The sequence below is a fragment of the Camelus ferus genome, chromosome 6 (assembly GCF_009834535.1).
Source record: "Camelus ferus isolate YT-003-E chromosome 6, BCGSAC_Cfer_1.0, whole genome shotgun sequence".
Taxonomy (NCBI): Eukaryota; Metazoa; Chordata; class Mammalia; order Artiodactyla; family Camelidae; genus Camelus; species Camelus ferus.
The window spans coordinates 4,332,764-4,358,366 of NC_045701.1; the positions used below are offsets into that span (position 1 = coordinate 4,332,764).

Genomic DNA, 25,603 nt, shown 5'->3' on the forward strand with positions numbered 1-25,603 from the left:
ACACAAAATCATCATCTTAGCATTCTCCAAAAAGAATGAGAAGTTGACTTAAATGTTAATGATCCCTCAGTCATGGTTAACAGGGAATCAGTAGCTCTGTTGAAACATTGATGCTCCCATGAGATTTAATTCACCTTGCTAAATAATTTCAGGGCATTCACCTTGAAAAATGTCTGTTTTCTAAAGCATATGTACAAAAAAAAACAACCCAAACTTTTTTTTCCCCTTGACTCCTTCCCTAGGGATTCCATTGAGAACTGTTTTAAATAATCAAAAACTTTTTTTTTAAGCATTTATTCAGTCTCTGAATACACAAGACACTTTATCTAGTGACTATACTCACATTACACATGTCATTGTAACTCTTGGAAAAAAAATTTTAAGACCTCCCTAAGAAGCTCTTATTTCCGAAATCTCCACGCTCAGTTCATTCAGATATGGTTAAAGCCCAGCACTTTGTGTATGTAAACATCTGTTTCTGCATTCCAAGGAACTTTCTCCAGATTTTTAATACCTAGGGTGTAGGAATACCACGGGCCTGAAAAGGGAGGGAATGTTAACTACAGGGGAGAACTTCGGGGTTTGGGAAGTAAGCAACAGCTTATTTCCATGTAAGTACTTTTGGCATTAAACCCAGAAGGATTCGGCAAAAGAGCCAAAGATAGGTTTCTGAGAAAAGCTTTTCTTTCAAGGGCCCAGCAGGACTGAGTTCTGCCTCCAGCTGTGCTCCCCCCATCTTTGGGCCCCTTGGACTCATCCACCACCTTCTGCCCTCACATTCTCACTGCTCGTGTGTCAGCTTCCTGGAAAAGACGTATCTTTTGCCACCGCCCTCATCTCCCCCTTCTGGAATAGTCACTGCCCAAGCAAGAGATGCTCCCTATCCCGAAGGCCGGGAGTGAGGAGTGGGCACTCGAGGGCTGTGGCTGAGCCGCGGCTGCTGCCCCAGAGGCAGCGCTTGGAGGGCTTGTGAAGAGATCAGGCCCGGCCGCCACCCTGAGCGGGGTCGGTGCTTGAACCCAGTCTGGTTCAGCAGCAGTCTCGGGAGGCTAAGTTGAGGAGGACCCTGCAACCAGATGCTTCCTGGTGATCAGCTGTGGCGTTGGTCCCCTCTGGACGAAGAGTGGGCTCTGGTGATTTCATTCACGGGATCTGGGCTCCCACAGTTATTAAAGTCAGGGCTTCTCCTGCCCACTCCAGCCTGCTGGTTGAGGGCGGGGGCTAGAAAGAATCCTTAGTCCTTCATCAGAAGCATCGTGAGAGCTTCCCAGAGCTCCAAGTGTCACGTTTTTCATGGTGTTTGTTTGCCTTAGTTGAGCCTCCATACCGGCCGAAGTTGCATTAAATAATTGTGCCCTCTGTACCAAGGGGCAGACAGTGCAGCGTATTCTTATGCAGCCCTGAGGACCCCCCAACCTTGGTTCAAGATAAAAGATGAGACATCCGGGGCGGGGTATAGCTCAGTGGTGGACTGTGTGCTTAGCATGTAGGAGGTCCTGGGTTCAATCCCCAGTCCCTCCATTAAAAACAAATAAACTTAATTCCCCACTGAAAAAAATTAAAAAAAAAAAAAAAGATGAGACATCCAGGTTGGGGTGTTAGACTAGGAAATAAGCCATCTTCATCCTTCTTACAAAAATGCCTGTTTGGGCCCTGCCTAGCCTGCCACGCTTTGGTAATTAGGTTTGGTGGCTGCAGATTGGAATAAAGCATCTCCTTCCTTTGGCTTTCCTGGCAGATCCTGCCCACCGCCTCCAGTATGTGTGCTCTAGATGGTGGGCGGCCCCGTGGGTGGGTTCCAGGGGAGAATTTCATCCCCTGCAATGAGCAGAGGCAGGCAGAAATCTGTTGGCAGCTGCAGGCCTCCAGAACTAACTTGCAGTGTTCCTTGTGCTCCAGGTGCTGCTGTTTCTTTAAGAGGAAAAGGAAGAAGACTGCTCAGCGCCACAAGTGACCAGTGCCTCCCAGGAGTCCTCAGGCCCCGGGGACTCTGACTCAATTGCACCTGCAGCTCCTGCCATTTCTCATTGGAAGGGACTCCTCTGTGGGGGAGGGTGGAGATCCAAACCAAAAAGAAGAAAAGAGATGCCCCCAGAAGGAGCCAGTGTGGGCAGCCAGGGCCCAGAGGGTCAGTGGCTTTCCCTGCCTGCCTGCGGCTCTGAGCAGGTCCCAGAGCTGCTGGGCCTCCACTGCTGGCCCTTGGGGCTGGCTGCCTGGTTGACTCTCCTTCCTATTGTTTACAGTGAAGGTGTCATTCACAAAAACTCAAGGACTACTATTCTCTTCCCTCCCCTTAGTTTACTCCTGGTTCTTGCCGCACCCTCAACCCTCTCCAGCATCAAAGCTAATGAGTTGAAGGCTTTGTCTGCTGAAGGAGCTCAAGAGTCTGGGGGTGCGGCCAGGAAAGTAGGAGGAAGAGGCAGGCCTGGGCTGGAGGAGCACCTTCTCCACTTGCCAGGTGTGTCTGGCAGTCTGGCTGCCTCTTCCTCCGTGCCTGTGCAGCCTCCATCCCCCGCCGCCCCGGGGGTGCAGGCCCCTCCCTCCCTCCCTCCCTCCCTCCCTCCTGTGAAGTTACACTGTAGGACAAAGCTGTGAGAAGTCTGCAGTCTACTGTCCCTGCGTGTTGGCGTTCTTAGCTTTCTTGACAAGCGAACTGTGTTCTTCAGACAGCAGCAGAACAATGCAGATTGTCCTGAGCAAAGGAAAAAACTGACTTTATTGCACTTTTAGTTGTTATTTTGTTGTTTTGTTTTGTTTTGTTTTTTAACAAAAAAAAACATGGCAGATGCATATTGTGTCTGGTTATATTGGGAGTTTTACTTTTTTTCTGTTTTGAGGGGGATGGGGCCAGCCAAGCCATTCAGAGAGAACATGGGTCCAGAGGACATTCTCAGTGGAAAGAGTTGGGTCTGCAGCACCCAGAAGAAGAGAAGAAGCCAAAACTCTGCGTCTTCCTGAGTGAACACTCAGGTTGGCAGGGAAGCATACTTGAATTTTCGTTCATCTTCTCAGCTGCTGAAGAATGTCGCTGCCGGAGCCTCTTGACCTCATCAGCCTGCAGTTTGGACAAACCTAGCTCCCCAGCACATGGGATGAGCCAGCCAAGCCAGACTGTGGCCAGGAGACAGTTCATCCCAGAGAAGGAGATGCTTAACACAGAAGTCTGAAATGTCTGTTTCCTCCACTGCCAGGGACTTCCAACTAGATAGCCATGTGACTTCCTTAGTGACTTGGGGGACAAAATTAGTGATGAAACAGCCACCACCATATTGCCACCAGTGGACAAAAAGGAGGAAAGTGATCCTGCCTTCCAACTGCCAGAGGAACCTCAGGATTTGGCTCATCACAGGGCCAGGAAATAAAATCGGTGTGTACTCTTTGCCCCAATAGCTGAGTTCCAGCGTTTGGGCTGGCCTGCCTTATCAGAAACCAGGCTCCTGCAAATCTTCTCCCAGCAGGTCCATAGTAGCAGGCTGAGGACTCAGTACTTGGGACTGTAGTGAATGAGAAGGTAAGACTGGTTAGTGCTGGAAGATACCAGGGCAGAGAAGACCGAAATGAAAGGTCTGAAATTATCCTCTCACTTGGACATAGATAGACCCCTTCCAGAGAAGACGGCCACACATCTCGAGCACGTTGTCCCCGGTACGCTGTCCCCTCCCCCGTGGTGTGGTCACGTGATACACTGCCATGAAGGGTCTCGGTTCCTCATTCACTGCTTGAAAAGTCATTGATGTATGGAGTTAACCTCATGCTTGCTTTTCATTTGAATTCAGTGGCTTATCCAAACAGTGACCTCTCATTCTAGATATGCTAGAGAAGAAAGGATCAATTACAGCAGGGGATGAGGTTTTGTATCTGGGAGTAGAGAGAGCTCACCACGGAGGACAGTGGCTGGGGACTTCGTCTGGGCACTTGGGGGGAACAAGTCATTGCCTCTGGCTTGAGGTGTAGGGCTGTCTTTTGGACTGGAGGTTGTGGGGACACTTCCTGGTAATTGGCATTTCCTGACAAGTCGCTTGATGTATCTTACATGGAGCAGAAGTAGCTGCAGTAGCGTGGATCCGAGTTACTGGGCTTCACCTGTGTCCCATTGGGTCCTGGCTAGCAAATAGCACGTCACTGGCCTCAAACCTGCCTAGCTTATGTAAACATCGTAATCTTTCATTTCTTTAAAAGAAACTTTTCTATAAACAAAACAGAGTGGCTGAAAGATTCAGTGTCACACCACTTCCCCACAAGGATTTTAAATAGTGGGGTTTGCTTCTTTGACATTACCTGGTGGTTAAGGCACCATCACTGAAGCTTACATAGTTTCTCAGTTGGCATCTGGGCAACTCTGACTTCCTGTATAGAAACTTACACATCCCTATATAGAAGAAGCCTTAACTCTCAAGGGAGGGCAAGGGGAAATGGTGGCAAAGCCGGGAGCATTCCTGGCACTCTGTACCCCACTAAGTGCCTCCCCACTCCCTTTTCCACAAAAAAGTAAAGGCAGTTACCAGCTTGGCTGCAGGGCCTACCCTCTTGCAGCTGGGTTTGTGACCTTTTGGGAGTCGTAAATTTTTTTTTTAAGTCTAGCTCTTGAGGGACTTAACCTGAGCAGTTGTTGGGGGAGTCTTCCTGATGCACTGTTCTTACTCTGCCCCCCTCACCCCCATCTCTTACTAGATACTTGGTTTTTCATGACAGGTGAAGAGCCCAGGACCTGGCGTGCACAGCAGCGGTGATCCTTCCAGAGCCACTGGCCCTCCAAGGGGGTCCCAGACCCCTGGGGCATTCTGTTGTGATCTTTCTTAAAGTAAGGAGTAATTTGGCCATCAGTTCCATCCCCTCAGCCCGTCAGGGCTCCCTCCTCAGCCCTCTTGCTATAGTCGCTGAACTGTGTTCCTCAGCCAGCTCCTTGGGGTTGGGCACTCCCTGCACCCACCCCCCACCCAGATCCACTTGCTCTGTAGCTTTTGAGCTCCTCCGCTTCACAAGCAGGATGCCTGGGGATGTTTTCCTTTGGGATTGATGCAGATATTTCTGAGTTAGCCTTAAGCACTAACGACATTAGGAGTCCTCCCAAACCCCACGGTCCTTCAGGCCTTGCGTCCTGAGCAGATTGAGGCAAGCAGGCCAGGAATCCACCAACACCTATGGGGTCCTTCCCTTGTGACGAGAGCATGACTGGTGTCTGTGCAGTCTCGGCTTGTCAGAGCCGATCGCTTGCTGTATACCCGCTTGGCATTTCCCAGTGGTCTCGCTCCAGACCGCTCTGCAAGGTGGGGCTGTGTGCCAGCAGCAATGTGCTTTCATGACTGCCGTAATTAACATTCTCCTGCCACTTTGGGTCTTTCTACAAGGAAACAGGGTCTAGGAAGGTACGAGTCAGGTGACTCAGTCGGCCTCGAATTAAAGCCTCACTTTACTTTAGAACGTAGGGGCAAGAGGAGACAGCAGGGTCCTGAGGTTTCCAGTAGAAGTGTGATTGCCTGTTCATTCTCAGTGAACTCCAGGTTCATAGAAACAGCCCCTGCCATTAGCCGGAAGAGGTGTCCATCACCTCTAAAGTAACTTCACTGGAAATGTACATTGGGAGTACATATTCAGTGTTGGTTCTCAGTCTTAGTAACCACTTTCATTGTCAAAAGTGAGTAATGGTAGTGATACGCCACGGTGGTTACTTAAAGATCATAGCCTTAACTTTTTTTTTATGCAAAAGATATACCCTGTCCCCCCTCTTAGTGAGTAGCATAACCTGTATCTTAAGTACTTCCATGGCAGCCTGGAAAGCATCTCCTCTAAGGAACTTCATCTTTCTTCTGATGCGTCATCTCCCAAGTCCACATGCCTCCCATGTCGCGGTCACATCTTCCATTTTCATGTTTCAGCCAGTTTTCATTCCCAATGTGTTGCCCTGACAACATCATCTTCAGTGTCAGAACCACGTTAGGGCCAGAATTTCTCAGATTGGGAGCCTGCAGTGCCATACAGCCAAAATTGCCTTTGCCAGGCCACTGCCACCATCCCCACCAATGCTCCAAACTGGGCCGATGAATTCCAGAAACCCTTAAGGAGCCAGGGTAACTTGGCTCTCCATCTGGATTGGCCTGAGCAACAGGCATGTGTCTCGGATTCTTCTACCAACTCCAAGGCTCCAGGAAAGTCCCATTTAGAGGGTGATGGCCAGTGACTCCCAGTCTTCCCTGTGGTAGGTTGGTAGAAATCAAAATGGGATGCCTGTGGTTTTGTTTTCTTGGGTGGGTTTTTGTTTTTGTTTTTATTTGGTTGGGGAAGAGAGTGATTTTGTTTCTGAATAAGAAAGAAAAGAAACCATGGTCCTTTAGAGGGTTTGCAGAGTTTTAAGTAGTGTTTTACCCACAGATAAGGAATCTTGGAAGTCTTTGATCAATTAAGCACTCTTAAGAATATGTTTTTCCTAATTCCTTTTGCAAGTGACTGCAAAAGAATAGGTTTCTCCATTGTATTCCAAATAGTAAGTAGGTTCCCTGGATATACACAGTAGTAGTTGACATATTTCCTCAAAAAGCAACCAGGAAGTCCACTCCAGTGTTTATTTTGTAGCTCAGTTTGTATTACAAAGGAAAAAGTGAACCTGTACTCCATATATTTCTAGTTTGATTACCAAACTCAATGTTATATATAGAGAAACCTCAGTTCTGTGGACAGAATTTATTTTGTTATTTTTCTCCTTTTACTCCTCACAGTCGTCTTTCCAGTGCCATCACCACCTTCAAAGCAGAGGGCTATCCATGGTAGTAAATGGGATGCAGTGCAGTCACCCCTGTAACCCACACCAGAGGACAGATGTCCTGACTGCCCCTTCCCGGCAAGTCCCCTCCTTAAGGGCAGGTGAGACTTTCAGTGTTCCTCTTCATGAGCTCCAGACCAAATCCCAGGCCAGCCCTTACACCGAAAGCTTTTTTAAGAGGCTTATCAGTCTGTTAGGAATGTCTCAGGAAGATGAGCCATTTCTTTGAGGGGGAAATATATTTACAGATGGGTGTGTGTTGTTGCATTTTTATGCTTGTGTGTGTGTGTGTGTGTGTGTGTGTGCACAGCTCATCTGTGTGCATTTCACTTCCATAAAGACTCAGCCCAGGCTGCTGGGACCACGTATTCCTGAATATTCTCGGAAGTAAACAGGTAACAAGTGAGTTTCTCAAATTAGTGTCACCGCAGCAAGCTGGCTCTTGGAATGAGCCCCATTTATCAAGCAGAAGAGTAAAACAACAGAAAAGATAGAAATGAAACCAAAAATATTATAAACCCCCCAATGGAAAATAATGTTGATTTCATCAGTTCCCATTGGACATATTACATGCTCTAATTTATTATATTGTTTTGTCTGTTTCTTTAATCTTGACCCATTGTACTTTTAAAAAGATGTTGGGATGTTGATTGCAATTTTTTAAAACTAGATAATGTATAAATCAGCTGTGGAAATCAATTTTAATTGATGTGTGGATGTGTCTGATTATTGTTAAATGCCTTTTTTTATCTTTTATTTTAGATATGTAATATTGTTTCATAAACCCTGGCACTGGTCGCAAAGCTCAGCTGTGAAAATGAAACTTGGAGTATTTTTAAACATGAATGTCAGTTTCAAGTGTATTTGAAATGGTTCCTCCAGGAGAGAGATTTGTACACCATTAAGTAAAAACTCCTCTTCAGAGGAAGTAGCCTTCTTTGGGAAAAATGGAAATGGGTCTTGATATGTTATCTCAGAGTAGCCATTTCCTAGGGCACCATGGAAAACACAAATGTGATCTTTAAGTATACCTCTTCCCCAATTTGGGGAGGAAAGGACTCAGTTTGCACCCTTTTTGTATGTAAAATAAAATGTCTTACCTTTCTTGGCTAATTTTGCTTGTTTGGTTGGTTGGTTTGGCTGGTTTTAATCTCTCCTGATTCTTTGTAACTAAGAATCCGGCTAGGAGACTAACTCTGATATGATTCAAGACTCCAGTGAATGAAAATAATGCCTAATACTTCGGCATTCTTGCTTCATTCTTTTGGGTTGAACTTTGCCCTCTCCTCTGGGTCACTTTAAATATTTCTGGTTAAAAAAAAAAAGATGAATGTTCATAAATATTTCTGGTAGAATTTGGACATTAATCACTCACAAACTAGTTCCTGTGTCCCTGTGCTGCATAGGTGGTAGAACACCAGGAAGTTAGGATCTGCTCTGTGGAGCAGGTTTGAAATAGCAGCTTTGCAATTCTGCTCTACTAATGAGGAACATCTATACAGACAGAAGATGTTAACTACAATGTGCAAACTAAAATCACTAGTGCACGTATGGCACAAAACAGCTGCCAATCTGCACGATTGGTTCCAGTTTTTTCCATTACTGCTCAGTTACTACTTAATGCTTTGTTTTTTCACTAGTAGAAAACACATTTAAGGTCATCATGAGAGAAAAGCTTCATATTGAGAGCATTTTATCCATTAAGCTTATTTTTTTCAAAGGTGGTTGGGAAGGTGGGAAAAAGGCTGCTTTTATGCTATTTTAGCACTAGTTCCTCATGTTGAGAAGGCAACTTTGAAAACATACGTTGGTAAACAGTTTTCTCGGTGGTTACGGGCAACATGAGACCAGCAAGTAGGCAGAGAGGCTTGACAGACAAAAATAAAGGGGGTGGGGTGTTTGGAAGATCATCATTGTCAGTGCAACAGTTTTACCTAGAAGAACCTCCACCTATTTGAGTAGTGGTCTGGGTTGAGGTGTAAGGATTAGAAATAGCAAATGTCATTTGTGTTGGTGAAAACTGTCAAGCTGTGCAGCCTGCCTGCAGCGATGTTGTGAGCAAGGACAACGTTAACGCCAGTGGCCGTGCATAACCTCAAACTCAGGTCAACAAGTCATATAGAGACCAAATTGCGGAGTTCAGCTATGGAAATGGAGCCTTGTCTACCTACGATCTGGGCTGTGAAGACCAGAAATTTCTACAACATTAATCTTTGAAAATTAGTTTGAAGACATTTCATAACATCATGGTTCCAAGTTTTAGAAGTTGTGAATGTGTAATTTTTTTAATTTAATTTTATTTTTTGTTGGGGGGAGGTAATTAGGTTTGTTTATTTACTTATTTATTTTCTTAATGGAGGTACTAGGGATTGAACCCAGGACCTTGTGCATGCTAGGCATGCACTCTACTACTGAGCTATACCCTCCCGCCTTGAATGCACATTTTTTATTTTGGGGTGTGGGTAAGACTCCCAGTGCTGAAGCATATATATGTTGTAGGCTCTTGGGAACAAGACAAGATGTGTGTGGAGCTCTGATACACTGCTGTGGGGGCATCTGACGACTCTCCGCGACCTTCCTGACGGTTTCTAGAAAAGAGAGACTAAACCTCAGACCGTGGCACATAGTATTTCCTACTTCAGTGCTAATCTGACCCTATTTCAACCAATATTTATTGAGCACTTAGCCCTGGAGCTACTCGGAGAGTTGTATACAAAGTGCGTGCAACACAGTACACTACTCTCAAAAAAAAAAAAAAAAAAAAAAAAAGTGTGGTTACTTGGGAAAACAGGTAAAGAAAGGAAGTTAAGAACCAGAGTATACAATAAAGTGTGCGTTGACTCACACAGTAGTAAGCACAGTAAGATGAGAGGGGGGAAAAGGTAGTACAAATGACAGGGACTAAGTCAAAAGGAAGTGGGTTTTGAAGCAAGTTTTGCAAGAGAAGTAGAAGGGGCTGTGTAAGGCTGTACCCCGGATAGGCATAAACACGCCCTGAGCTTTTGGAGGCTACCACATTTAAACCCAATTTAGTGGTGTCTAACTCTTCACTGGCCCAGTACGGACGATGGCATGTGTCTTCCGCCCCGTCCACGGACTTCCTGACAGAATCGGCCACCACCTGCCAAGCCACGTCCCGTCTAGTAAAAGCACGTCGGACCACGGGACCCGCCGCTCTGCCTGCTGGGGCTTGCAGTTCCTGCAGAAGCCCAATCCCGGTGCTCTCGGAGGGCGCCGCCTTCCGCTGACCCCTTTCCTGTGGGTGGGGCTGGCGGGCTGGAGAGCCAATGAGGCCGCAGTAACGTGGCAGCCACCCACGAGCCCGCGTCTCCGCCCGCCCGGACGGCGAGCCGGGCTCCGCCCCCCAGGGGGACCTACCATCCGGCGCCCACGCAGAGGGGGGAAATGGGGCCCGCCTCCTGCTAGGAGGCCGGCAGGAGCCCCGGTCCCCCCCGGCTGCGCTCGGTGGCGACGCCCGGGCCCACGCCGCCGCGCCCCTCCTTCTTCCGGCCTCGGCAGCCCCGGCCGCTCCCGCTTCTGGTTGATGCTGCGCCTTTCGGAGTGGAACATGAAGGTGCTCTTCGTCGCCGCCCTCGTCGTGGGCTCCGTCTTTTTCCTGTTGTTGCCTGGACCTTCTGAGGCCGATGAGAAGAAGAAGGGGCCCAAAGTCACCGTCAAGGTCCAGCCTTCCCTCTCCAGACCTTCCTGGCGCGGCCCGCACTCAGCTGCTTGGGTTCCGGCCTTGGCACCGCTGGTCACATGTGTCCAAGGCGTTTAGGGTCCCGAGCTCTGGCTTGGGCGTCCTCGGCTTTGGCTCTGCCTCTTGCCTCGTCTCCCTGCCGTGCGTCTTGGCGCCTGGGCGGTCCTCCCCTAGTCAGACCGGAGAATGACCCGGGCTCTCCCTGACAGCCCGATCCTGACCCAGGCATTGGCGCCCGGGATGCCCAGCTGGGGCCAGCACTGCGGACTCAGAGCTATTTGCAGATACTGCACTGCTGGGGAAAGGGTGAAAGATCATGTATGCCAGATTGCCAGTCGTTCCTCTGCTTAGGCCAGATTTTAGCCACTTCCAGTTATAGAGCACAGCAGTGTAGTTCAAACTTGAGTGGTGTGCTAGGCACCCCTCCTTGTTTTTTTTTTTTTTGCTGTTAATTTCTAGAATCGGGACCCACTATTTATTTAGAGCAAGGATTGTTAACCTTGTAGTCTAAAGAGAGTGTAAACAAACATGGAACTTTCATTAGATTCCCATGGATTTTTTTTTCACCACCAAAATCAGATTCAGAGACACTGCCCTTAAAATATGGCTGTTTTCTCTCCCATCCTCTGGGTAGGTTCTTCGGCGCTCCCTTCCCTAGCAAGTCCCCTTTAAAGAGGCTAAGTTTGAAATGGTGTTTTTCCAGGTGTACTTTGACCTGCGAATTGGAGATGAAGATATAGGCCGAGTGGTCATCGGTCTTTTTGGAAAGACTGTTCCAAAAACAGTGGATAATTTTGTAGCCTTGGCTACAGGAGAGGTAAGTGGCTGGAGTGGAGGTAGCCAAGCTCAAAGGAAGTGAAGTTGGCAAGTAGGTCTAGCAGCAAACTGAACTGGAGAGCATGGCCCATCCGTAGCAGTGGCCCTCACAGAGTACCAGCTGTGCTTCTGGCCCAGTGTTATCATATCTTCTGAGTTTCTTAAACTGAATCCAGAATTAGGGTTTTTTTCTTTTGAGAAAATTTTTCATCTTTGAGACATTGCAGTAACAACAACAACAAAAAAAATCTGGAAACTAGCTTGTGGCCTCTGCCAGAGTAAGGGGGCCAGAGCTTTACAGGTTTTAAGGAAATGAATGCCTTGTTTAAGAAAGTTTGTAGTCCAACTTGTCATTGGGTCACCAGGTAACTTTTGGTAAGGGGGTCAGTTTTCTTGCATCTGTGATCAGATTTTTAAGAACAAGAGGGAAAAGGTGGAGTCATTATGTGAAGTAGAATAGTGTGGAGTCTGGGAATTTGTATAAAGGCAGAGGAAGGTGTGGTCTTGGCCTTTGCTGGATCTGTGTGCTCCACACCAGGCCTGTGGTGACCGCTCGTTGAACGATGAATCTGCCAGCAGGTGTTTCTCTTCTGTGAGCAGTTGTTGTGGGCTGCGTTCCTCCAGGGTGTTTAATGTCTGCCTGGTGCCTCACGCCACTTCAACGTCTCGCCCCTTTTTCTAGAAAGGATTTGGCTACAAAGACAGCAAATTCCATCGTGTGATCAAGGACTTCATGATCCAGGGTGGAGACTTCACCCGGGGAGATGGCACTGGAGGTAACCTCGTCTTCTGGGCCGAGGGGTACCGGCCCCAAGGCGGGCGGGCCAGCTGCGCTGGGTCGGCAGGGCCTCTTCCTTCCCCAGCTCCAGAGGAAGGCTTGTCGCCTGCATGGAGACCAACTGCACCCTTCTTTGTACAGGGGCCCCAGTACCAAGGAGAGGGGGTAATGGGGGTCAGGTAGAGGTAAGAAGATCCTGCCCCACTGGCAGACCTGCTGATCCAGGCCTACAGCCTCAATGAGTTTTCTCTCGAAACCTCCTGGGGGGAGGGGAGCACAGTGAAGCACCACCTGGGGGTGATTCTGGGTCAGGCATGCGAAGCCTGTGTGGGCGACCTCGGAAGCCCCAGCAAGGGTGGGAGAGGTCGCTTTCCTTGGCAGTTTCCCACCAGAGACCACTTGGCAAGAATTGGTGGTCTCACTTCTGTGTTACTTGCACACGTAGGACAGACAGACACCCTGGCCAACCCACAGGTCTCACCACACTTGAGTGCACACCTGCTCTTCCCTCAGGCCGCAGCTGCAGCTCACCCCACCAATGAATATTTTTTGGTGGGCCAGGCTCTGTGGGGGGTGCCGAGGATGCAAAAGCCAGTGGGACGGCAACTCCCTTTCACTTCCAGGACCCGAAAAGTCACAGACGGGCTGTAACACAGCTTTAGGGGCTCAGGCTCTGTCCTCAAGTTGTGTATCTAAGTGGGAAGAACTGGGAGAAAACACTGTGGAAGGTACATACTACAAGATGTAAGTCATAGCTGGTTGGACGAGAAGGACAAAGCCGAAAGGATACAAAGCACTGGCCTCATGGGGTCTGCTGGGCTGTGATCTAGTGTCTTGACACCTTCTTGCTTTGTGACTTCAGGCAAGTCCTCTGAACCTCAGTTTCCTCTTCTATAGGAGTGCTAAGAGTTGTGGGTTCTGGGAGGGCAAGGTGAGATCTTGAGTGTGCGGTGCCCAGCGCGTGGTAAACTCAGCCGTTGTCAGAATGATGACAAGCAAAGGACTCAGTTCGGGCCAAGGCGATCAGGAAGTAGCCTTGTGAATGTGAGGTCAGATCTGAGCGGGGTCCCGGCTGGGGAGAATCTGAATGGGCATGGAGGACGCAGGGTTAAGGTGTGAGTCCGCTCAGTTCTGTGACAGGAGCTTGGCCACAGGGCGGGTCAGGGGGCTGCAGATGGAGCTCACACTGGCAGCCGTGACCAGGCTAGGAACCCAGGGCTTTGTCCTACACGGAGTGAGGATCTGCTGAAGACCTGAATGGGAGCGAGACCCGATCACAAAGGAGTTTGCAGGAAAAATAATGTGGCAGATCAGGTCGTGGAGGCAGGAGCAAGCAGGCTGGCGGGGGGTTGGCGCAGCTGTCCCTGGGTAGGGCTTTGCGGGCCTGAACCAGGGGACGATGCCTGGTGGGTAAGAGCAGGGATCTGAGAGCTAGGCCACCGTGGTTTGAATTCCAGCTTTTTAGCCTCGGTACCTGTTTCTTCATCTTTGAAGTGGGGCTATTGGCTCCTGCCTCATAGGATAGGGTTTTACTCTTTGTGTAAAATGCTTGCCCCAGGTCTCTGGCACACTTTTCCCACTCAGCGTTAGCCACTGCTGCAGCGGGGGGAGCAGGAATGGAAAAAAAGGATGAATCAGTGGTGGGGACAAGGACAACAGTGTGCAGAAGAAAAATGTCAAAAGAAAAACTGAAGTCTGGAAGGAAAGATGACAGAGTATACTGAGTTTAAAATGAAGAGCTGTCCATTTACGTTTGGAACTCCTTGTATGTTGGGAAAGTGATTGGAGCTAAGGGTGTTTAGATTTGAGGGTTTTCTGGGTAGCAGTGATTTAAATCCTATAGTCGGCTGAGACTTACAAAGAGGATTCTGACATGGGGGAGGCCTCTGGTCAGCAGGCCAGCCAGGAGCCCTGGCCTGGCGATGGGAGAACCCGGGTGCTCCCGGCTGTGGGCGTGCGAGTGGAGCCCAGGCTGAGACACCCCCGTCCCCACCAGCCAGAGCCGAGTGAGTCTCATTGTTGAGTCTTCCTGCTTACTGGACGGTCAGAGCTATCTCCCTGGTTAGCATCAGCCGAGGACAGTTTCCCAACCTGGTTCCATCCTGTGGGAACCACAGGAGGACTATGTGTGTAATAAGGTGGTTCCATATGCAAGTAAGTTTGAAAGGTGTTGGGTCAAACAAAATGAAAACTACCTTTGTTGCTGGGTTTCTCGGGGCCTCTAGTGAACTAGTCCACAGTGTGAGTCACCAGGAGTGGACAGGGACAAAGAAGGGCGTGGTATTTCCCCCGGAACCAGCTTTGGGAACTTAAGTTAGCATCTCTGAAAAGGGGTCGAGATCAGCTCCTGGCCCCTCTGTCGTATGCCCTGGACCCAGACTCTCCACGGACAGACACGGTACACACACTCAGAGCCACCTTTTATTTTTGGTGCATTCGTTGATAAGAGGCTCTTGACTTTCCAGGACCCAAATGGCCATCCCTCCCTTTTGCTTCTCCTTGCCATTCCCAGCTCATCCCTCTTTCTGCTTTGGAGCTTCCTCCGTATCTTTTGTGCTCTTAGGAAGAAAAGCTGGTCAGCCACAGCAGTCCTTTTTTTCTGGAGAGTTCTTAGCTCCCCTGCATCCAGCACAGAACATCTCTCCACTGATGTCTCCATGGCAGGCCTCTTAGGCCACAGCCAAGGGTAGTTGTTCAGTTGTGCCTTATTTAAAAGCCATAAAACTAGATTCTCAAAGTGATGCTCGTGTGAGCAGTTCACTAAATCACCCTGGCCTCGTGCCCCACCCGACTTGGGCCGGGCCTCTAGAATCCTCACCCCAAAGATCTGCTTGGTTTGGGCTAACCCAGCTCCCCGGACCTACTTTTTCCTCCCAGGTAAGAGCATCTACGGTGAACGCTTCCCAGATGAGAACTTCAAGCTGAAACACTATGGGCCCGGCTGGGTGAGCATGGCCAACGCAGGCAAAGACACCAACGGCTCCCAATTCTTCATCACGACAGTCAAGACAGCCTGGCTAGATGGCAAGCACGTGGTGTTTGGCAAAGTTCTGGAGGGCATGGTGAGTTTGGGAGGGCAACCCTCACCAGGGATCTGACAGACCCGAGAGCAGGGGATCCCTGTATTTTATCCCTTTCCCAGAGGGGAAACTGGGGGGCACGGTGGGTGTGGAAAAATGAGAATAAAAGGCCTACCTCTCCGTTCACCCAAGTTCTAAATCATTCCAGGCCCCAGGGAGAGGCCGGCCAGGGGGCCCCATTTCATCACGCACATTCAGTCCTGCCCCGGCCCCACCTGAAGTTGTACAGGGCACAGCCAAACATGCTGTCCCTGAGAAGCCACTGGGTACCCATTCCAGCTACCCTCTTAACTCCTCCTCACCCTCAGCCCAACCCAGGTCCTACTTCAAAGGATCAAAACTACTGCATCCTCCTGATGTCAAATCTGGGTTCTCCCTGCCCTGGGCTGGCACCTGCCACGATGCCCTTAGGATTGTGGTGCCTCACGGTTTCTAGGTTGTTTGTCACGTGGTGGGGTCTCAGTCCAACCCGGCCACGCGCTGGGGCCCGTCTCCCTTGAGCCGCAAACCTGACGCACCTGCCTTCCTTCCCAGGAGGTAGTGCGGAAGGTGGAGACCACCAAGACAGACGGTCGGGACAAGCCTCTGAAGGACGTGATAATCGCAGACTGTGGCAAGATCGAGGTGGAGAAGCCCTTTGCCATCGCCAAGGAGTAGGGCCCCAGGGACCTCCTCCCTTTGAGCAACTGTCTGTGTGGCCCTGTTGCCCTCCTGGGGGCGAAGACAGCCCGCCACAGGGATCCGCGCTGCACCGGCCCTAGTGCTGGCATCGGACGGAGTGGACCCTCCCGTCACATTCCACAGGCCCGGGGGCCCAGTTTTGTAACAAACTCCTACCAACACTGACCAATAAAAAAAAAATGTTTTTTTATAACCTGCTTACGGGTTATTGGGCCTGCAGCACCTCCAAGTCTCGTCCCAGCAGGTCTCCTGGGGGAGGGGTGCCTGTCCCCTCCTTGGGCTCCGGTCTGAACCCTTTCCCCAGGTGCTACCACGAGACAAGCAGGAGCTTTTGTTCCTTGCTCCCACACTGGCCAGCTACTGTGCATCAACCTTGGCGTGTCCCTTCCCCCATTCTTCTGAGAAACACACCCATCTGTTCATAGCCTACCTCTACAGTGACTTCTTCCTTTACTCCCTGTTCTCTGCTGCCCCTGCCCCGGCCCCTGGGCTGTCAGAGTGCAGGAGTTCTACCACCAGCCCAGACACCAGTGCAGCTGAGTTCTGACCCTGGGCGCAGAGGGGTAAGTCCTGGGTCCAGGCCAAGGGTGATCCAGCCCATGTCCCTTTCATAGGACTGAGGCACATGACTATCCTGGCATGTGATAACGCCTCTGGGCTGCTCAGGGCATCGGTGGCACCGGAGCTGGGGGACAGGCAGCCTCCGGCTGGGCGGTAGCTGTGCTGGCACTGAGGCCGTAGACGCCCTGCAGCACACCACTCACCACCACGCTGGGCAGCGGCTCTGGAACAGAAGGAAAACGGGAGGAGGGGGTAGGGGTGGCAGGGGAAGAGGAGGTGTGGGATGGACCTGGCTTCAGGCCTGCAGCCCCCTGAGCCCCTGTAGCTCAGCAACAGCCCCCCCCACCGCCCCCGAACAAGAGCCCTTGCCAAGGCAGCAGGTCGCAGCTGGCCACCCAAGTGAGGCTTTGGCATTGCCAGTTCACATTTTGCTTAGTGCAGCTAAGGAATGGAGAACAGGGGAGCCAAGCCTACGTCACCATGTCTACTCCCTGGAGGAGACTACAAAGCAGGCTACAGGAGCAGTGGGCTGTGTGGCCCTGAAGGAGGGTGGCAGGAGGGAGCTGTCTGGGGTTCCTGGGAGCTGAGAAGTGGCCAGTTCACCCTCACTCCCATCCTGGTACCTGCTCCCTAAATGTGGATTATGGGTCAGAGGCACCTCCTCACCTGGGGATGGGATGCAAATATAAGGATCCACACGGAAGCTGATGACAGGCCGGTGGTACAGCTGCGAGCTACAAGGAAAAGGGGTCATGAACAGCAGAGGGGCAGGCAGAGCAAAGTCTCAAGTTGGGTGGAGACTAAGGACTGAGATCACCAAGGACCCACAAAAGAGAAGTGGAAAGTGGGCTCAGGAGGCACCAACAGGAAAACCAGAAGAACCCCAGGGACAGGCCAGAGACTTCAGGCCCTGGCATATGGCCACCAGGGGGCAGCAGGAGCCCAGTGCAGACAGGGACTCTGACTTACCTACTGTTGCCAGGCAGGAACTCCCCCAGGGTGCTGAAAAGAAGAGAGAGGCTGTGAGCTGCCTGGGGATGCCCTAGGGGAGCGTGAGGCATGGGTGGAGACGCGGAAGCCCAGAACTTCACCTCCCAGGGGACCACCACTTCTATTTGTAACAAGCTCAGTTCCGGAGGCAGCTGGGGTAACCAAGGCTGTCCAGAAAACAACCCCTTCACGGGGGTCAAGAAAGCCGGCAAAGGAGGCTCTGTCTCAAAGAGGAAGAACCAGTCTAGCGCCTGGCAGATGAGAGAAGGCAAAGCGCTTGGCCTCTGAAACCTTCCCTCACCTGCTGGCTGTAGAGAGGCCCTGTCCCCCAACACTGGGACCCCTCATGCCTGTCACGGTCCCCAGAGGGCTCACCTCCAACTGCTGGCCTTGGGGTCTGTGGGGAAGTGCCGAAGACTCAGGAATTCCAGTAGTTCCTTGGGCACATCCTGGTTCATGTATAAAATGCCCTGGAGAAGAGAACAGCGGAAACCTGTAACCAGACTCAGCTGTGTAATATGCACCGTCCGGTGCAAAATGAAAACACAGGGGCTCTTCAAAAATGATAACGAATTCAAGACAGAGCATTAAACCAAGCTCAGGCGCCCCCAGCCCTGGGTGACAACACAGGTTTTAAGCCGAAGAAGCTAGCCTGGCCTGTAATTGGGTATAACTGTGTGGGAGGGGGGAAGGGTCCCCACCCTACATCCTTATCAAGAGGGCAGCACAGGATCTCACCCTGGAGGGGAAGAGAACTAGTCTTCATTTAACTGGGACCATCTACCTCCTGATTACCTCACTCAGTCCTACCAATTCAGAGAGGGCTATTTGGACCCATTACCGTTCAGAAAATTGAGGCTTGAAGTAGTGGATAACATGCCCCAAATGTGGGTCCCCCTCACCCCATGCCCCTGCACTTCTCTGTCTGGGTCACACCTCTGGTCCAGTAGACTGAGGGGCAACAAAGCAAGACCCACGCACACCTGGATGTATGCCTCCAAACCCTGCCGCCGCTGCTCCAATCCTCTGGTCCTCCAGTTGGGCAGGCGTTTCGAGGGGAAGTCGGGCACTTTGCACAGTTTCTTGATCTGCCAGGAGGTTACCGCGGTGCGATCACAGCATCCCACTGAGCCCTTAAGCTCATTTCACCCTGGCCAAAAGCCCTGCCCAGTCCTCCCCGCCACCACCCCTATAAACTTGACTTAGACCCACTTGGCAAGTGATGGTTAGAACAAGGGCGAGAGGCGCCCCAACTCCCCCCCTCCATCCCCAGATGCCCAAAGGCGGGCGGGCAGCGCAGGGGCACGGACAGCACAGGCTGGACCTGCCCCCTTCGCGCCCATTCCGCAGCCCGCGGGTAAGTCTGTGCCCAGGACTTGAACTCTCCAGGGCCTGGGGCCTTAAGCGGGGGCGGTAGAGGCTGGCGCCCGCCAGCTCTTCTGCCCGCCGCCCAGGGACAGGGCAGGAGCCGGTCTGGGGTCGGTCAGTCGGAGGGTGGGTGGTGGGCGCCGCCTCACCCGCTTGTGCAGCGCGTGGAACTCGCTGTAGCGCCTCTGCACGGTGTGTCTGCGCCCGCGGCACAGCACCTCCACTCGGAACACCTGGCGGGCGCGGGCGGGCAGCCGTGTGCGCGTGAGTTCCCGCGGGAGGGCGCAGCAGGACCCGCGCCCGGCTACGCGCCCACCCTCCGCCCCCAAAGCCACAAAGTTGCCTAGAAAAGCCGCCGCTCTCTGGGGACCCTCCCACTCTCCCCACACACTTGGGGACTCTGCTGCGTGCAGTCAGTCCCTCAGGAGCGGTGACCGCCACCCGCAGGGCTGGACAATCCAGGCGGCCCCGAGACCCTCTGCAGGCTGCCCTCCGACGGCCTGGCCCTCTGTTCTCGGCCGCCGGAGCCCGGGGTGCGGGGTCCCCTCTGCGTTGTGCGCGGAGAAATCTGGCGGGTCCCTGCGCCCCTTCCCACCCAGTGTCCCCGCTCACCATGTGGCCTTTCTCGGGGTTCTGCCGGGGCCCCTCGGTCTCGGGCCCCACGGACGGGATGTGGACTTCCAGCATCCGCGCGCAGCTCGCACCCCGAGCTCTGCAGGCGCGGACCAGAGACCCTGAAGAGCGCGCCCCGCCCCCTCTTACCCTCAGGCCCCGCCCCCGCGCCGGCCCCGCCCCAGGCGTTCCCTCGCGCCGCCAGGTCCTGCGAGAGACTGATTAGGCTGGACGCCGGGTGGCGGGAGGCGGACACCGCCTTCTGAGCCTAGTGGGGCCGCAATGCGTGGGGACCCTTCGGCAGAGAGGCATCCATTTGTCAACATGTCCACATTCACTGAGCACCCACTGATTGCCACGAACCCGGGCAAACCAGAATTTCACCTGCTCTTTGTTGAGCGCCTACTAAGGACTGGGGCCTGTGGGCGCTGGGCAAGGAGAGAGGCTTGGCCCAGACCAACCAGGGACTTTCCTTGCGTTCCTCACACCCTTCCCTGGGACCAGACTGCCCCCAAACCCATTCCCTCCACCTTCAACCCGGACCCTGAGAGCGCAGCCACACAGGGGTAAAACTTGGACACACTCTGGCTTTGATGTCCCCCTCCCCCAGCATTCATAGGCCTCTCCGTTCGTCCACTTTTTAAATCCATTCCTCCATTCATTCATCTTTCAGTCAAACCTGCATCAGTCCTGGGAGAGGCAGTTTAGGGACTGAGGCTCTTCTTTGGAGATTAGACAGCTTGGATTCCCCTGACTCTGTAGCCTTGTGCTCATCTGCAAAATTGGGATAACATGCCTCCCTCAGGAGAGTAGGTATTGAGAAAGTGGCAGTTTGTGAGCTTATCCTGGAGACACAGGTGGGTTGTGTCGGTGTACAGGGCAACAGAGGGGAAGAGACTGTGGGAAGTGGCACAGGGTTTCTTGCCCATTCTTGTGGCAGAGTCTTTCTGGGTATGCAGTAGGATTTCATTCATAACTGTCTCACCTCCTGTGTTAGAAGGGACCTCTGCTCCCACTGCCCAGCTCCGCTCCCACTGGCCCCAGCCATAAGGGAGCTGTGCCGTTCAGCAGAGGCCTCCACTCCACTGATTTCTCCCCACGATGGTCTAGGTGGGCAGTGGAGTTTGGGGAGTCCCTGCCTCCAAGAGCTCACACCAAGGGAGGCTTTGTGGTGGGAAGGAGGAAGCAGAATACCTGTCTTAGGGGTTAGGGTCAAGGGACCACTGCCTCCCTCCTTCCCCTGCTAGTGTAGAGGTGCTTCTGAGCTGAAACTCTCCATTCCCAACTCTGCCCCCAGAGAGAGGATGAGTGGATGACCCCAGAAAGGGGGCAAGCAGGTCTCATTCATTATATGTCCCACACTTTTCACCCCGAATTCCATCTCACAAGGTCCCCAGAATCAGGAAGCTGAAACTTCCTGGAAGGGAAATGACCCACCATGAGGAGAAGTGCTGGGGTTTCATTTCTTTCCTTGCACTCTAGGGCCCCACCGGTCAGGGACCCTGCTCTGCTTGTCTACCATCCAGGAAGTCTTCTCTTGGGACCCTCAGACCTCTAAACTTCTTGGTCACCCACCCTAAGGACTGTCTGCCCTCCGTCTCTATCCCTACCACCCAGAAAACTGTTAAGTCTCCTAGTGAATTTCGCAGTTCTTCCTTGTCTTTCTCCCTCATACATGGTCCATTCTCTACTTGGCAGTGCAAACTGTCATCAATGCTTAAAACCTTCCAAAGGCTTCCCATTGCAATTAGAACAAAACCCACCCTCCCCACCACCATCGACAAAGCTCTCAATGACCCAGCCCAGCCTCCACCTCTTATCTCCTCTACTTCCCTCTCCTGTATGGAGCTCCAGCCACAGTGACCATCTTCCAGTTCTTCAGACCTAACAAGCTCTTTCTGCCTCAGGACCTTTGCACTTGCTCTTTCCTCTCCCTGAAACACTTTTTCCTGACTCTTCACTTGGTGGGCTTCACCTAAAACTTTCAGTTCTTAGCCTAAAACTCACCTCCTCAAAGAGGCTTTCCTTCTTACCACCCTGTCAGTGTCTGTCTCTGCACTTATTCTAATATGGAGTTACTGTTATTTTCTTGTGTGTCTCCCTGGCTTTCCCACCTCGGCCCCAGACTCAGCACCATGGGGCCAGAGACATGGTCTCTTGTCAGTTGTTGCCACCATGGTGCCAAGCATGTAGTAAACACACAGACAATATTTTTTGATTTTAAGACTGGAAGATATGGGGGGAAGGTATAATTCAGTGGTAGAGTACATGCTTAGCATGCACAAGGAAGGTCCTGGGTTCAATTCCCCAGTACCTCCATTGAAAAAAAAAAAACGGACTAAATAAATGGGAGAGGGGGATGTTGGGAAAAGGCTAAGGAGAGAAGGGAGGGACTGCGAGAGGCAGGAAGGGAGCAGGGGTTGCTGAATCCTTAGAGGAAGGCCTGCAGAGGGGTGAGAACAGCGATCCTCTTCCCACCTTCAGAGACAGACACCTCTCTCTCTCTCTCTCTCTCTCTCTCTCTCTCTCTCTCTGCAGGCTGCTGTCCACTTTATCCATTTGTTTAATTTTCAGGTGTTCCCAAGAAGTCTCAAATCAATGGATTTTCATCACCTGTTATAGAGGGAGATTTGATGCACCACCTGACTTGTAAAATATCTGGTAGTAAACCTGCAGTTCCTTATTCCACAGCATTTCATTAACACATGAATGAAGATCCAAGTGAAGAAAAACAAGATCCTTGACCCGGAGACATTTACGTCTTTGGCGAGCTAAAACAACATATGGAGAATATTTTCCTGTAAAGAGGACCACGTGACATGATGTACACTCCAGAGCAGTTATTACAGTCAAAGGAAAAGTTTTCTCCTGTATGGTTAAAGCATTGAGCTGCTCAGTATATGAACACTGAGCTAAATTCCAGACTCAGATTTTGCGATGCGTGGTCCTGGCGTGGGGCTTGATACTGTGCGTTCTGCGCGAGTTCGCTGGTGAAGCAGATGCTGATGCTCCGGGTCGGGGGCCACCTTGAGAACACCTGTCTCCTGGCTCCCACACTATCCCTGTCAGGAAGCGGGGCCTCTCTCGCCCCACCGTTTAGGCATGGAGCCTGGAGACGAAGGCAGGATGGGCTGGGGGTTGGAGGTGTCCCCCACAGATGCCCCCGCGCCTGCAGGCGGCCGGGCAGCTCGGCGCGCAGGTGGGCTGGACCGCGCCTCCCGCTCTGGCTCGGCCCTCGCCCTCGGCCGCCCGCACACAAAGCCCCTTTCACTGGCTCGGCCTCCGGAGGCCACCGATGCTCTGGGAGGTTTGGTTAACCCCGTTAAGAAAACAAACAGCTCCTGCGCCGCGGGCGGGCGGGCTCCGCTGGGCACAGAGGCGGGATTCTTCTGCCCGCTGCCGCGGCTGGAGGTGGCCTGGCCTGGGGCCCCAGCAGCTGGGGGCGAGGCTGGGCCTGGACAGCTCCTGGAGGCGGGGGGGGGGTGGGGGGGTGGGGGTGGGCGGGGGGGGGGCGGCTCTGGTCACCTGGGCAACGCCCTGAGCCTCAGGGTCCTCGTCCGTACCACGGGGAGCTGTGTAGAGGCTAAATGATACCATGGTTCCAAGGCGTTTAGCACTGGGCCTGGCACGCAGTAAATTAATGTTAACTATTCTTATTTGACTGAATTACACGAGTTTGCCGTTTCAGTAGGCCCAAACCACGGGGTATTGACAATTACATATGGTTCATCCTATATTTGTTAAGGATTCATCTTTGAAACAACAAAAACATACTCTTCTATTCCTTCATTATCCTGAGGTTTCAAGGTTAGCTTTTAAAAAAACCAAAAAGGAGGACGGGTAATAGCTCAGTGGTAGACTGCAGGCTTAGCATGCACGAGGTCCTGGACTCAGTCCCCAGAACCCCACTAAAATAAACGAAATAAAAAAATTTAAATCAAAAAGCCAGTAATTATCCCAACTACTAACTCTGTGATCAGGCTTTTCCTGATTTTCTTAATATTGTGCAACCAAAAAAAGGTAAAGAAAATGAATTGGAAGCAGACGTTGGTGTAAATCAGCAAGTATCCTGTTCATCCTGGCAGCCTCAGAGTCCTTACTAACTGCCTTTTTAATAACTACATCTTATACATTTGCAATAATATAGTAATAAAATTTAAAAATTTACGTTATGAGTATTGAATTTTGGTGTAGATGTCTAAAAAAATAGTTCTACTGCTAAAACATTTTAAATTATTGAGCTAAACGCATCATTTTATAAATGAGGAAACAGGTGTGAGGAAGGAGAAGTGGGCCGTGGAGAGGGCTGTTAGGAAGGCATTACTGACAAGCATGTCCTGCCTGAGCCCTGAGAACAAAGTATGGCTCCAGGTTGGGCTGGTGCCCTGCTTCTGAGGGGACAGGTAGGCTCCAGCCAGCAGTGTCACTCCTAGGAGCCACCTGGCCCTTGCCCAGAAGACGGAGGCACTCAGCTGCCTCAGACGACGTAACCCAGGGCTGGAGCAGGGGGAGCTGCAGAGGCCACCCCAGCAACCCGGCATCCACCCAGCACAGCTGCCCGGGGAGATTTTTCTGGTGCTCCAACTCCTAGCACCCCTTAGAGTGATATGTCAGTGGGCCAACCAATCGCCCTGCTGGTGTGTCAGCGCCAGGGTGCAAGGAGCAAAGACAGGCTCAGGTACCCTCAAGTCACAGGGGTTTATTGTGATAAGAGCTGTGGGACCAAGAACTAAGGACGACAGGAAAGCCAAAGGCGGGGGGGGGTGGGGTGGAGGTGGGGATACCCCAGCCCTAGGCCTCGAGGTCCAGAATGGAGGTGCCCCCTACTCTCACTCTAGCCCTGGGTGCTGTCTAGGGTTTCCCAGCAAGCAGTTTCTAGTCTCTGCCTTTACTGGTCCCCAGCTACTCACCCAAGTGCTTCTCTGTCTTCCAGCTTCTGTTCCTGCTCCCAGACTGGGCCACACACTGAGCAGGTCTGTGGAGAGAGCCTCAGAGGGTGAGAGCGGCAGATGCCTATGAGGTCAGGAAGGTAACTTTTCCTTGGATTTCTGTGGGTTTTTTCAGGTCTTTAAGAAAACAACTTAGTAGGTTAGAGTTTAGGTCCTTCTTGTCCATCCCCGACTGGGTCGTGTGGGATATGGTGAGGCAGGGGGGCTGAGTCGAGCAGACTGGGTTCAATTCTTTGCTCCGGGGTGTGACCTTGGGCAAGCTCTTTGAGGCCTCGAGGCCTGTCTTTTAATGTAGATAATGACGCCCACCTGGCAAGGCCAGGGTACTGATGAGTTTCAAAGCCCTGAGCACACTGGCACAGGGTAGGTGGGTGGGTGATTACCGCACGGCAGCTCTTGTTATGACCCCCAGGGTGGGAAGGCACTATCAGAGGCAGCCTGGACCCACCCCTGCACATGTTCCCGGCTGGCCAGGTGCCTCACCGTTTTTTCTGGTGAGGTTGCTGATGTTCCCAAGAGGAGGCCGACTACGGGGCCCCTGTGGTCATCACTGCTGTCACTCATAATGGAAGAGGAAGCTGAGAGCTCTGAAGCTACGAGGGGGCAGTCATTTGGAAACTATCGTCACATCACTTTAGGGAAAGGTCCTATCTCAGATTGGACAGGGTTTTTCTTTGGGTTTTTTCTGGACCCAGACACAGTGCATCCTGTGGAGGCTGAGTTTCCTCTGAGCAGCCCTGGTGGGAGTGAGGGGGTTACTGCCCCAGAGGTCTGGGCATCAGAGCCAGAAGGGCATGTCCACAACAGACAAAGGCAAAGGGGAGGTGGCCCTTCAGGGGCAGGTGGCTATCACCTCCCAGCCTGCAGGCCCCACCTGGGGCACTGAGCACCTGCCAACCACAGCAAGGCCTACTGAACCCTGAATCAGGCCTGATTTCTGGATCTCTTGAAAAATCCCAAGATGTGGGCCGACAGGCTCGTAATGCAAGAATCACCAGAGCTGAAGGGCAGCCACTGCCCTCCTTCAGCTGCCTTTGGAAGTGGAGGAGGGCACTGAGATGAGCAGGAACAACACAGTCCACGATCTTGAGTTCAGAGCCAGGGAGGCGACTGAGATCATCTTCTTCGCCATAACATTACAAGCAAGGGTGAGAAAGACCAGATGTTTAAAAGGTTGACAAAGATAGTGCCAAGCAAATAACTAAAAAGGAGGCAGGGCTCCCAGCCCAGTTTGGGGGTGGGATGGACAATGGGTCACAGAAAGCTTCCCAGAGAATGCACATATAAAGTAGGCCTCAAAGGATGCATTGG

The 25,603-nt window shown here is 51.9% G+C and overlaps 3 protein-coding genes across 13 annotated transcripts in view; 2 read left to right on the forward strand and 1 right to left on the reverse strand.

The window, feature by feature from the left end:
- The window catches only part of CSNK1G1 (casein kinase 1 gamma 1), a 150,257-nt gene extending 142,387 nt beyond the window's left edge, over positions 1-7,870 (forward strand). For 4 of the 10 annotated variants that reach the window (XM_014558668.2, XM_006183999.3, XM_006183996.3 and 1 more), the window contains one exon: positions 1,900-7,870. In XM_014558668.2, the coding sequence (XP_014414154.1) occupies positions 1,900-1,954 (55 nt within the window). In that variant the 3' untranslated portion in view covers positions 1,955-7,870. The remainder of the gene's footprint in view (positions 1-1,899) is intronic. The other 6 variants (XR_004320372.1, XR_004320374.1, XR_004320373.1 and 3 more) reach the window with 6 other exon arrangements.
- Positions 7,871-10,240: 2,370 nt separating this feature from the next.
- On the forward strand, positions 10,241-16,005 carry PPIB (peptidylprolyl isomerase B). The gene is made up of 5 exons (XM_006183991.3): positions 10,241-10,436; positions 11,161-11,274; positions 11,956-12,049; positions 14,929-15,113; positions 15,666-16,005. Exons 1-5 carry the CDS (start codon positions 10,302-10,304, stop codon positions 15,786-15,788), a joined length of 651 nt encoding a protein of 216 aa, XP_006184053.1. The 5' UTR covers positions 10,241-10,301; the 3' UTR covers positions 15,789-16,005.
- On the reverse strand, positions 16,001-19,478 carry SNX22 (sorting nexin 22). Of its 2 annotated transcripts, XM_032480975.1 has the most exons (7): positions 19,344-19,471; positions 18,881-18,964; positions 18,347-18,451; positions 17,739-17,833; positions 17,343-17,375; positions 17,040-17,107; positions 16,001-16,596 (listed from the first exon to the last, which is right to left on the reverse strand). In XM_032480975.1, the coding sequence occupies exons 1-7, from the start codon at positions 19,416-19,418 to the stop codon at positions 16,475-16,477; spliced, it is 582 nt and encodes a 193-aa protein (XP_032336866.1). In that variant the 5' UTR covers positions 19,419-19,471; the 3' UTR covers positions 16,001-16,474. The 2 variants fall into 2 exon arrangements, with proteins under 2 accessions (XP_032336866.1, XP_032336867.1); XM_032480976.1 differs by lacking the exon at positions 18,881-18,964 and having other exon boundaries at positions 19,344-19,478.
- Between the last annotated feature and the right edge of the window lie 6,125 nt (positions 19,479-25,603).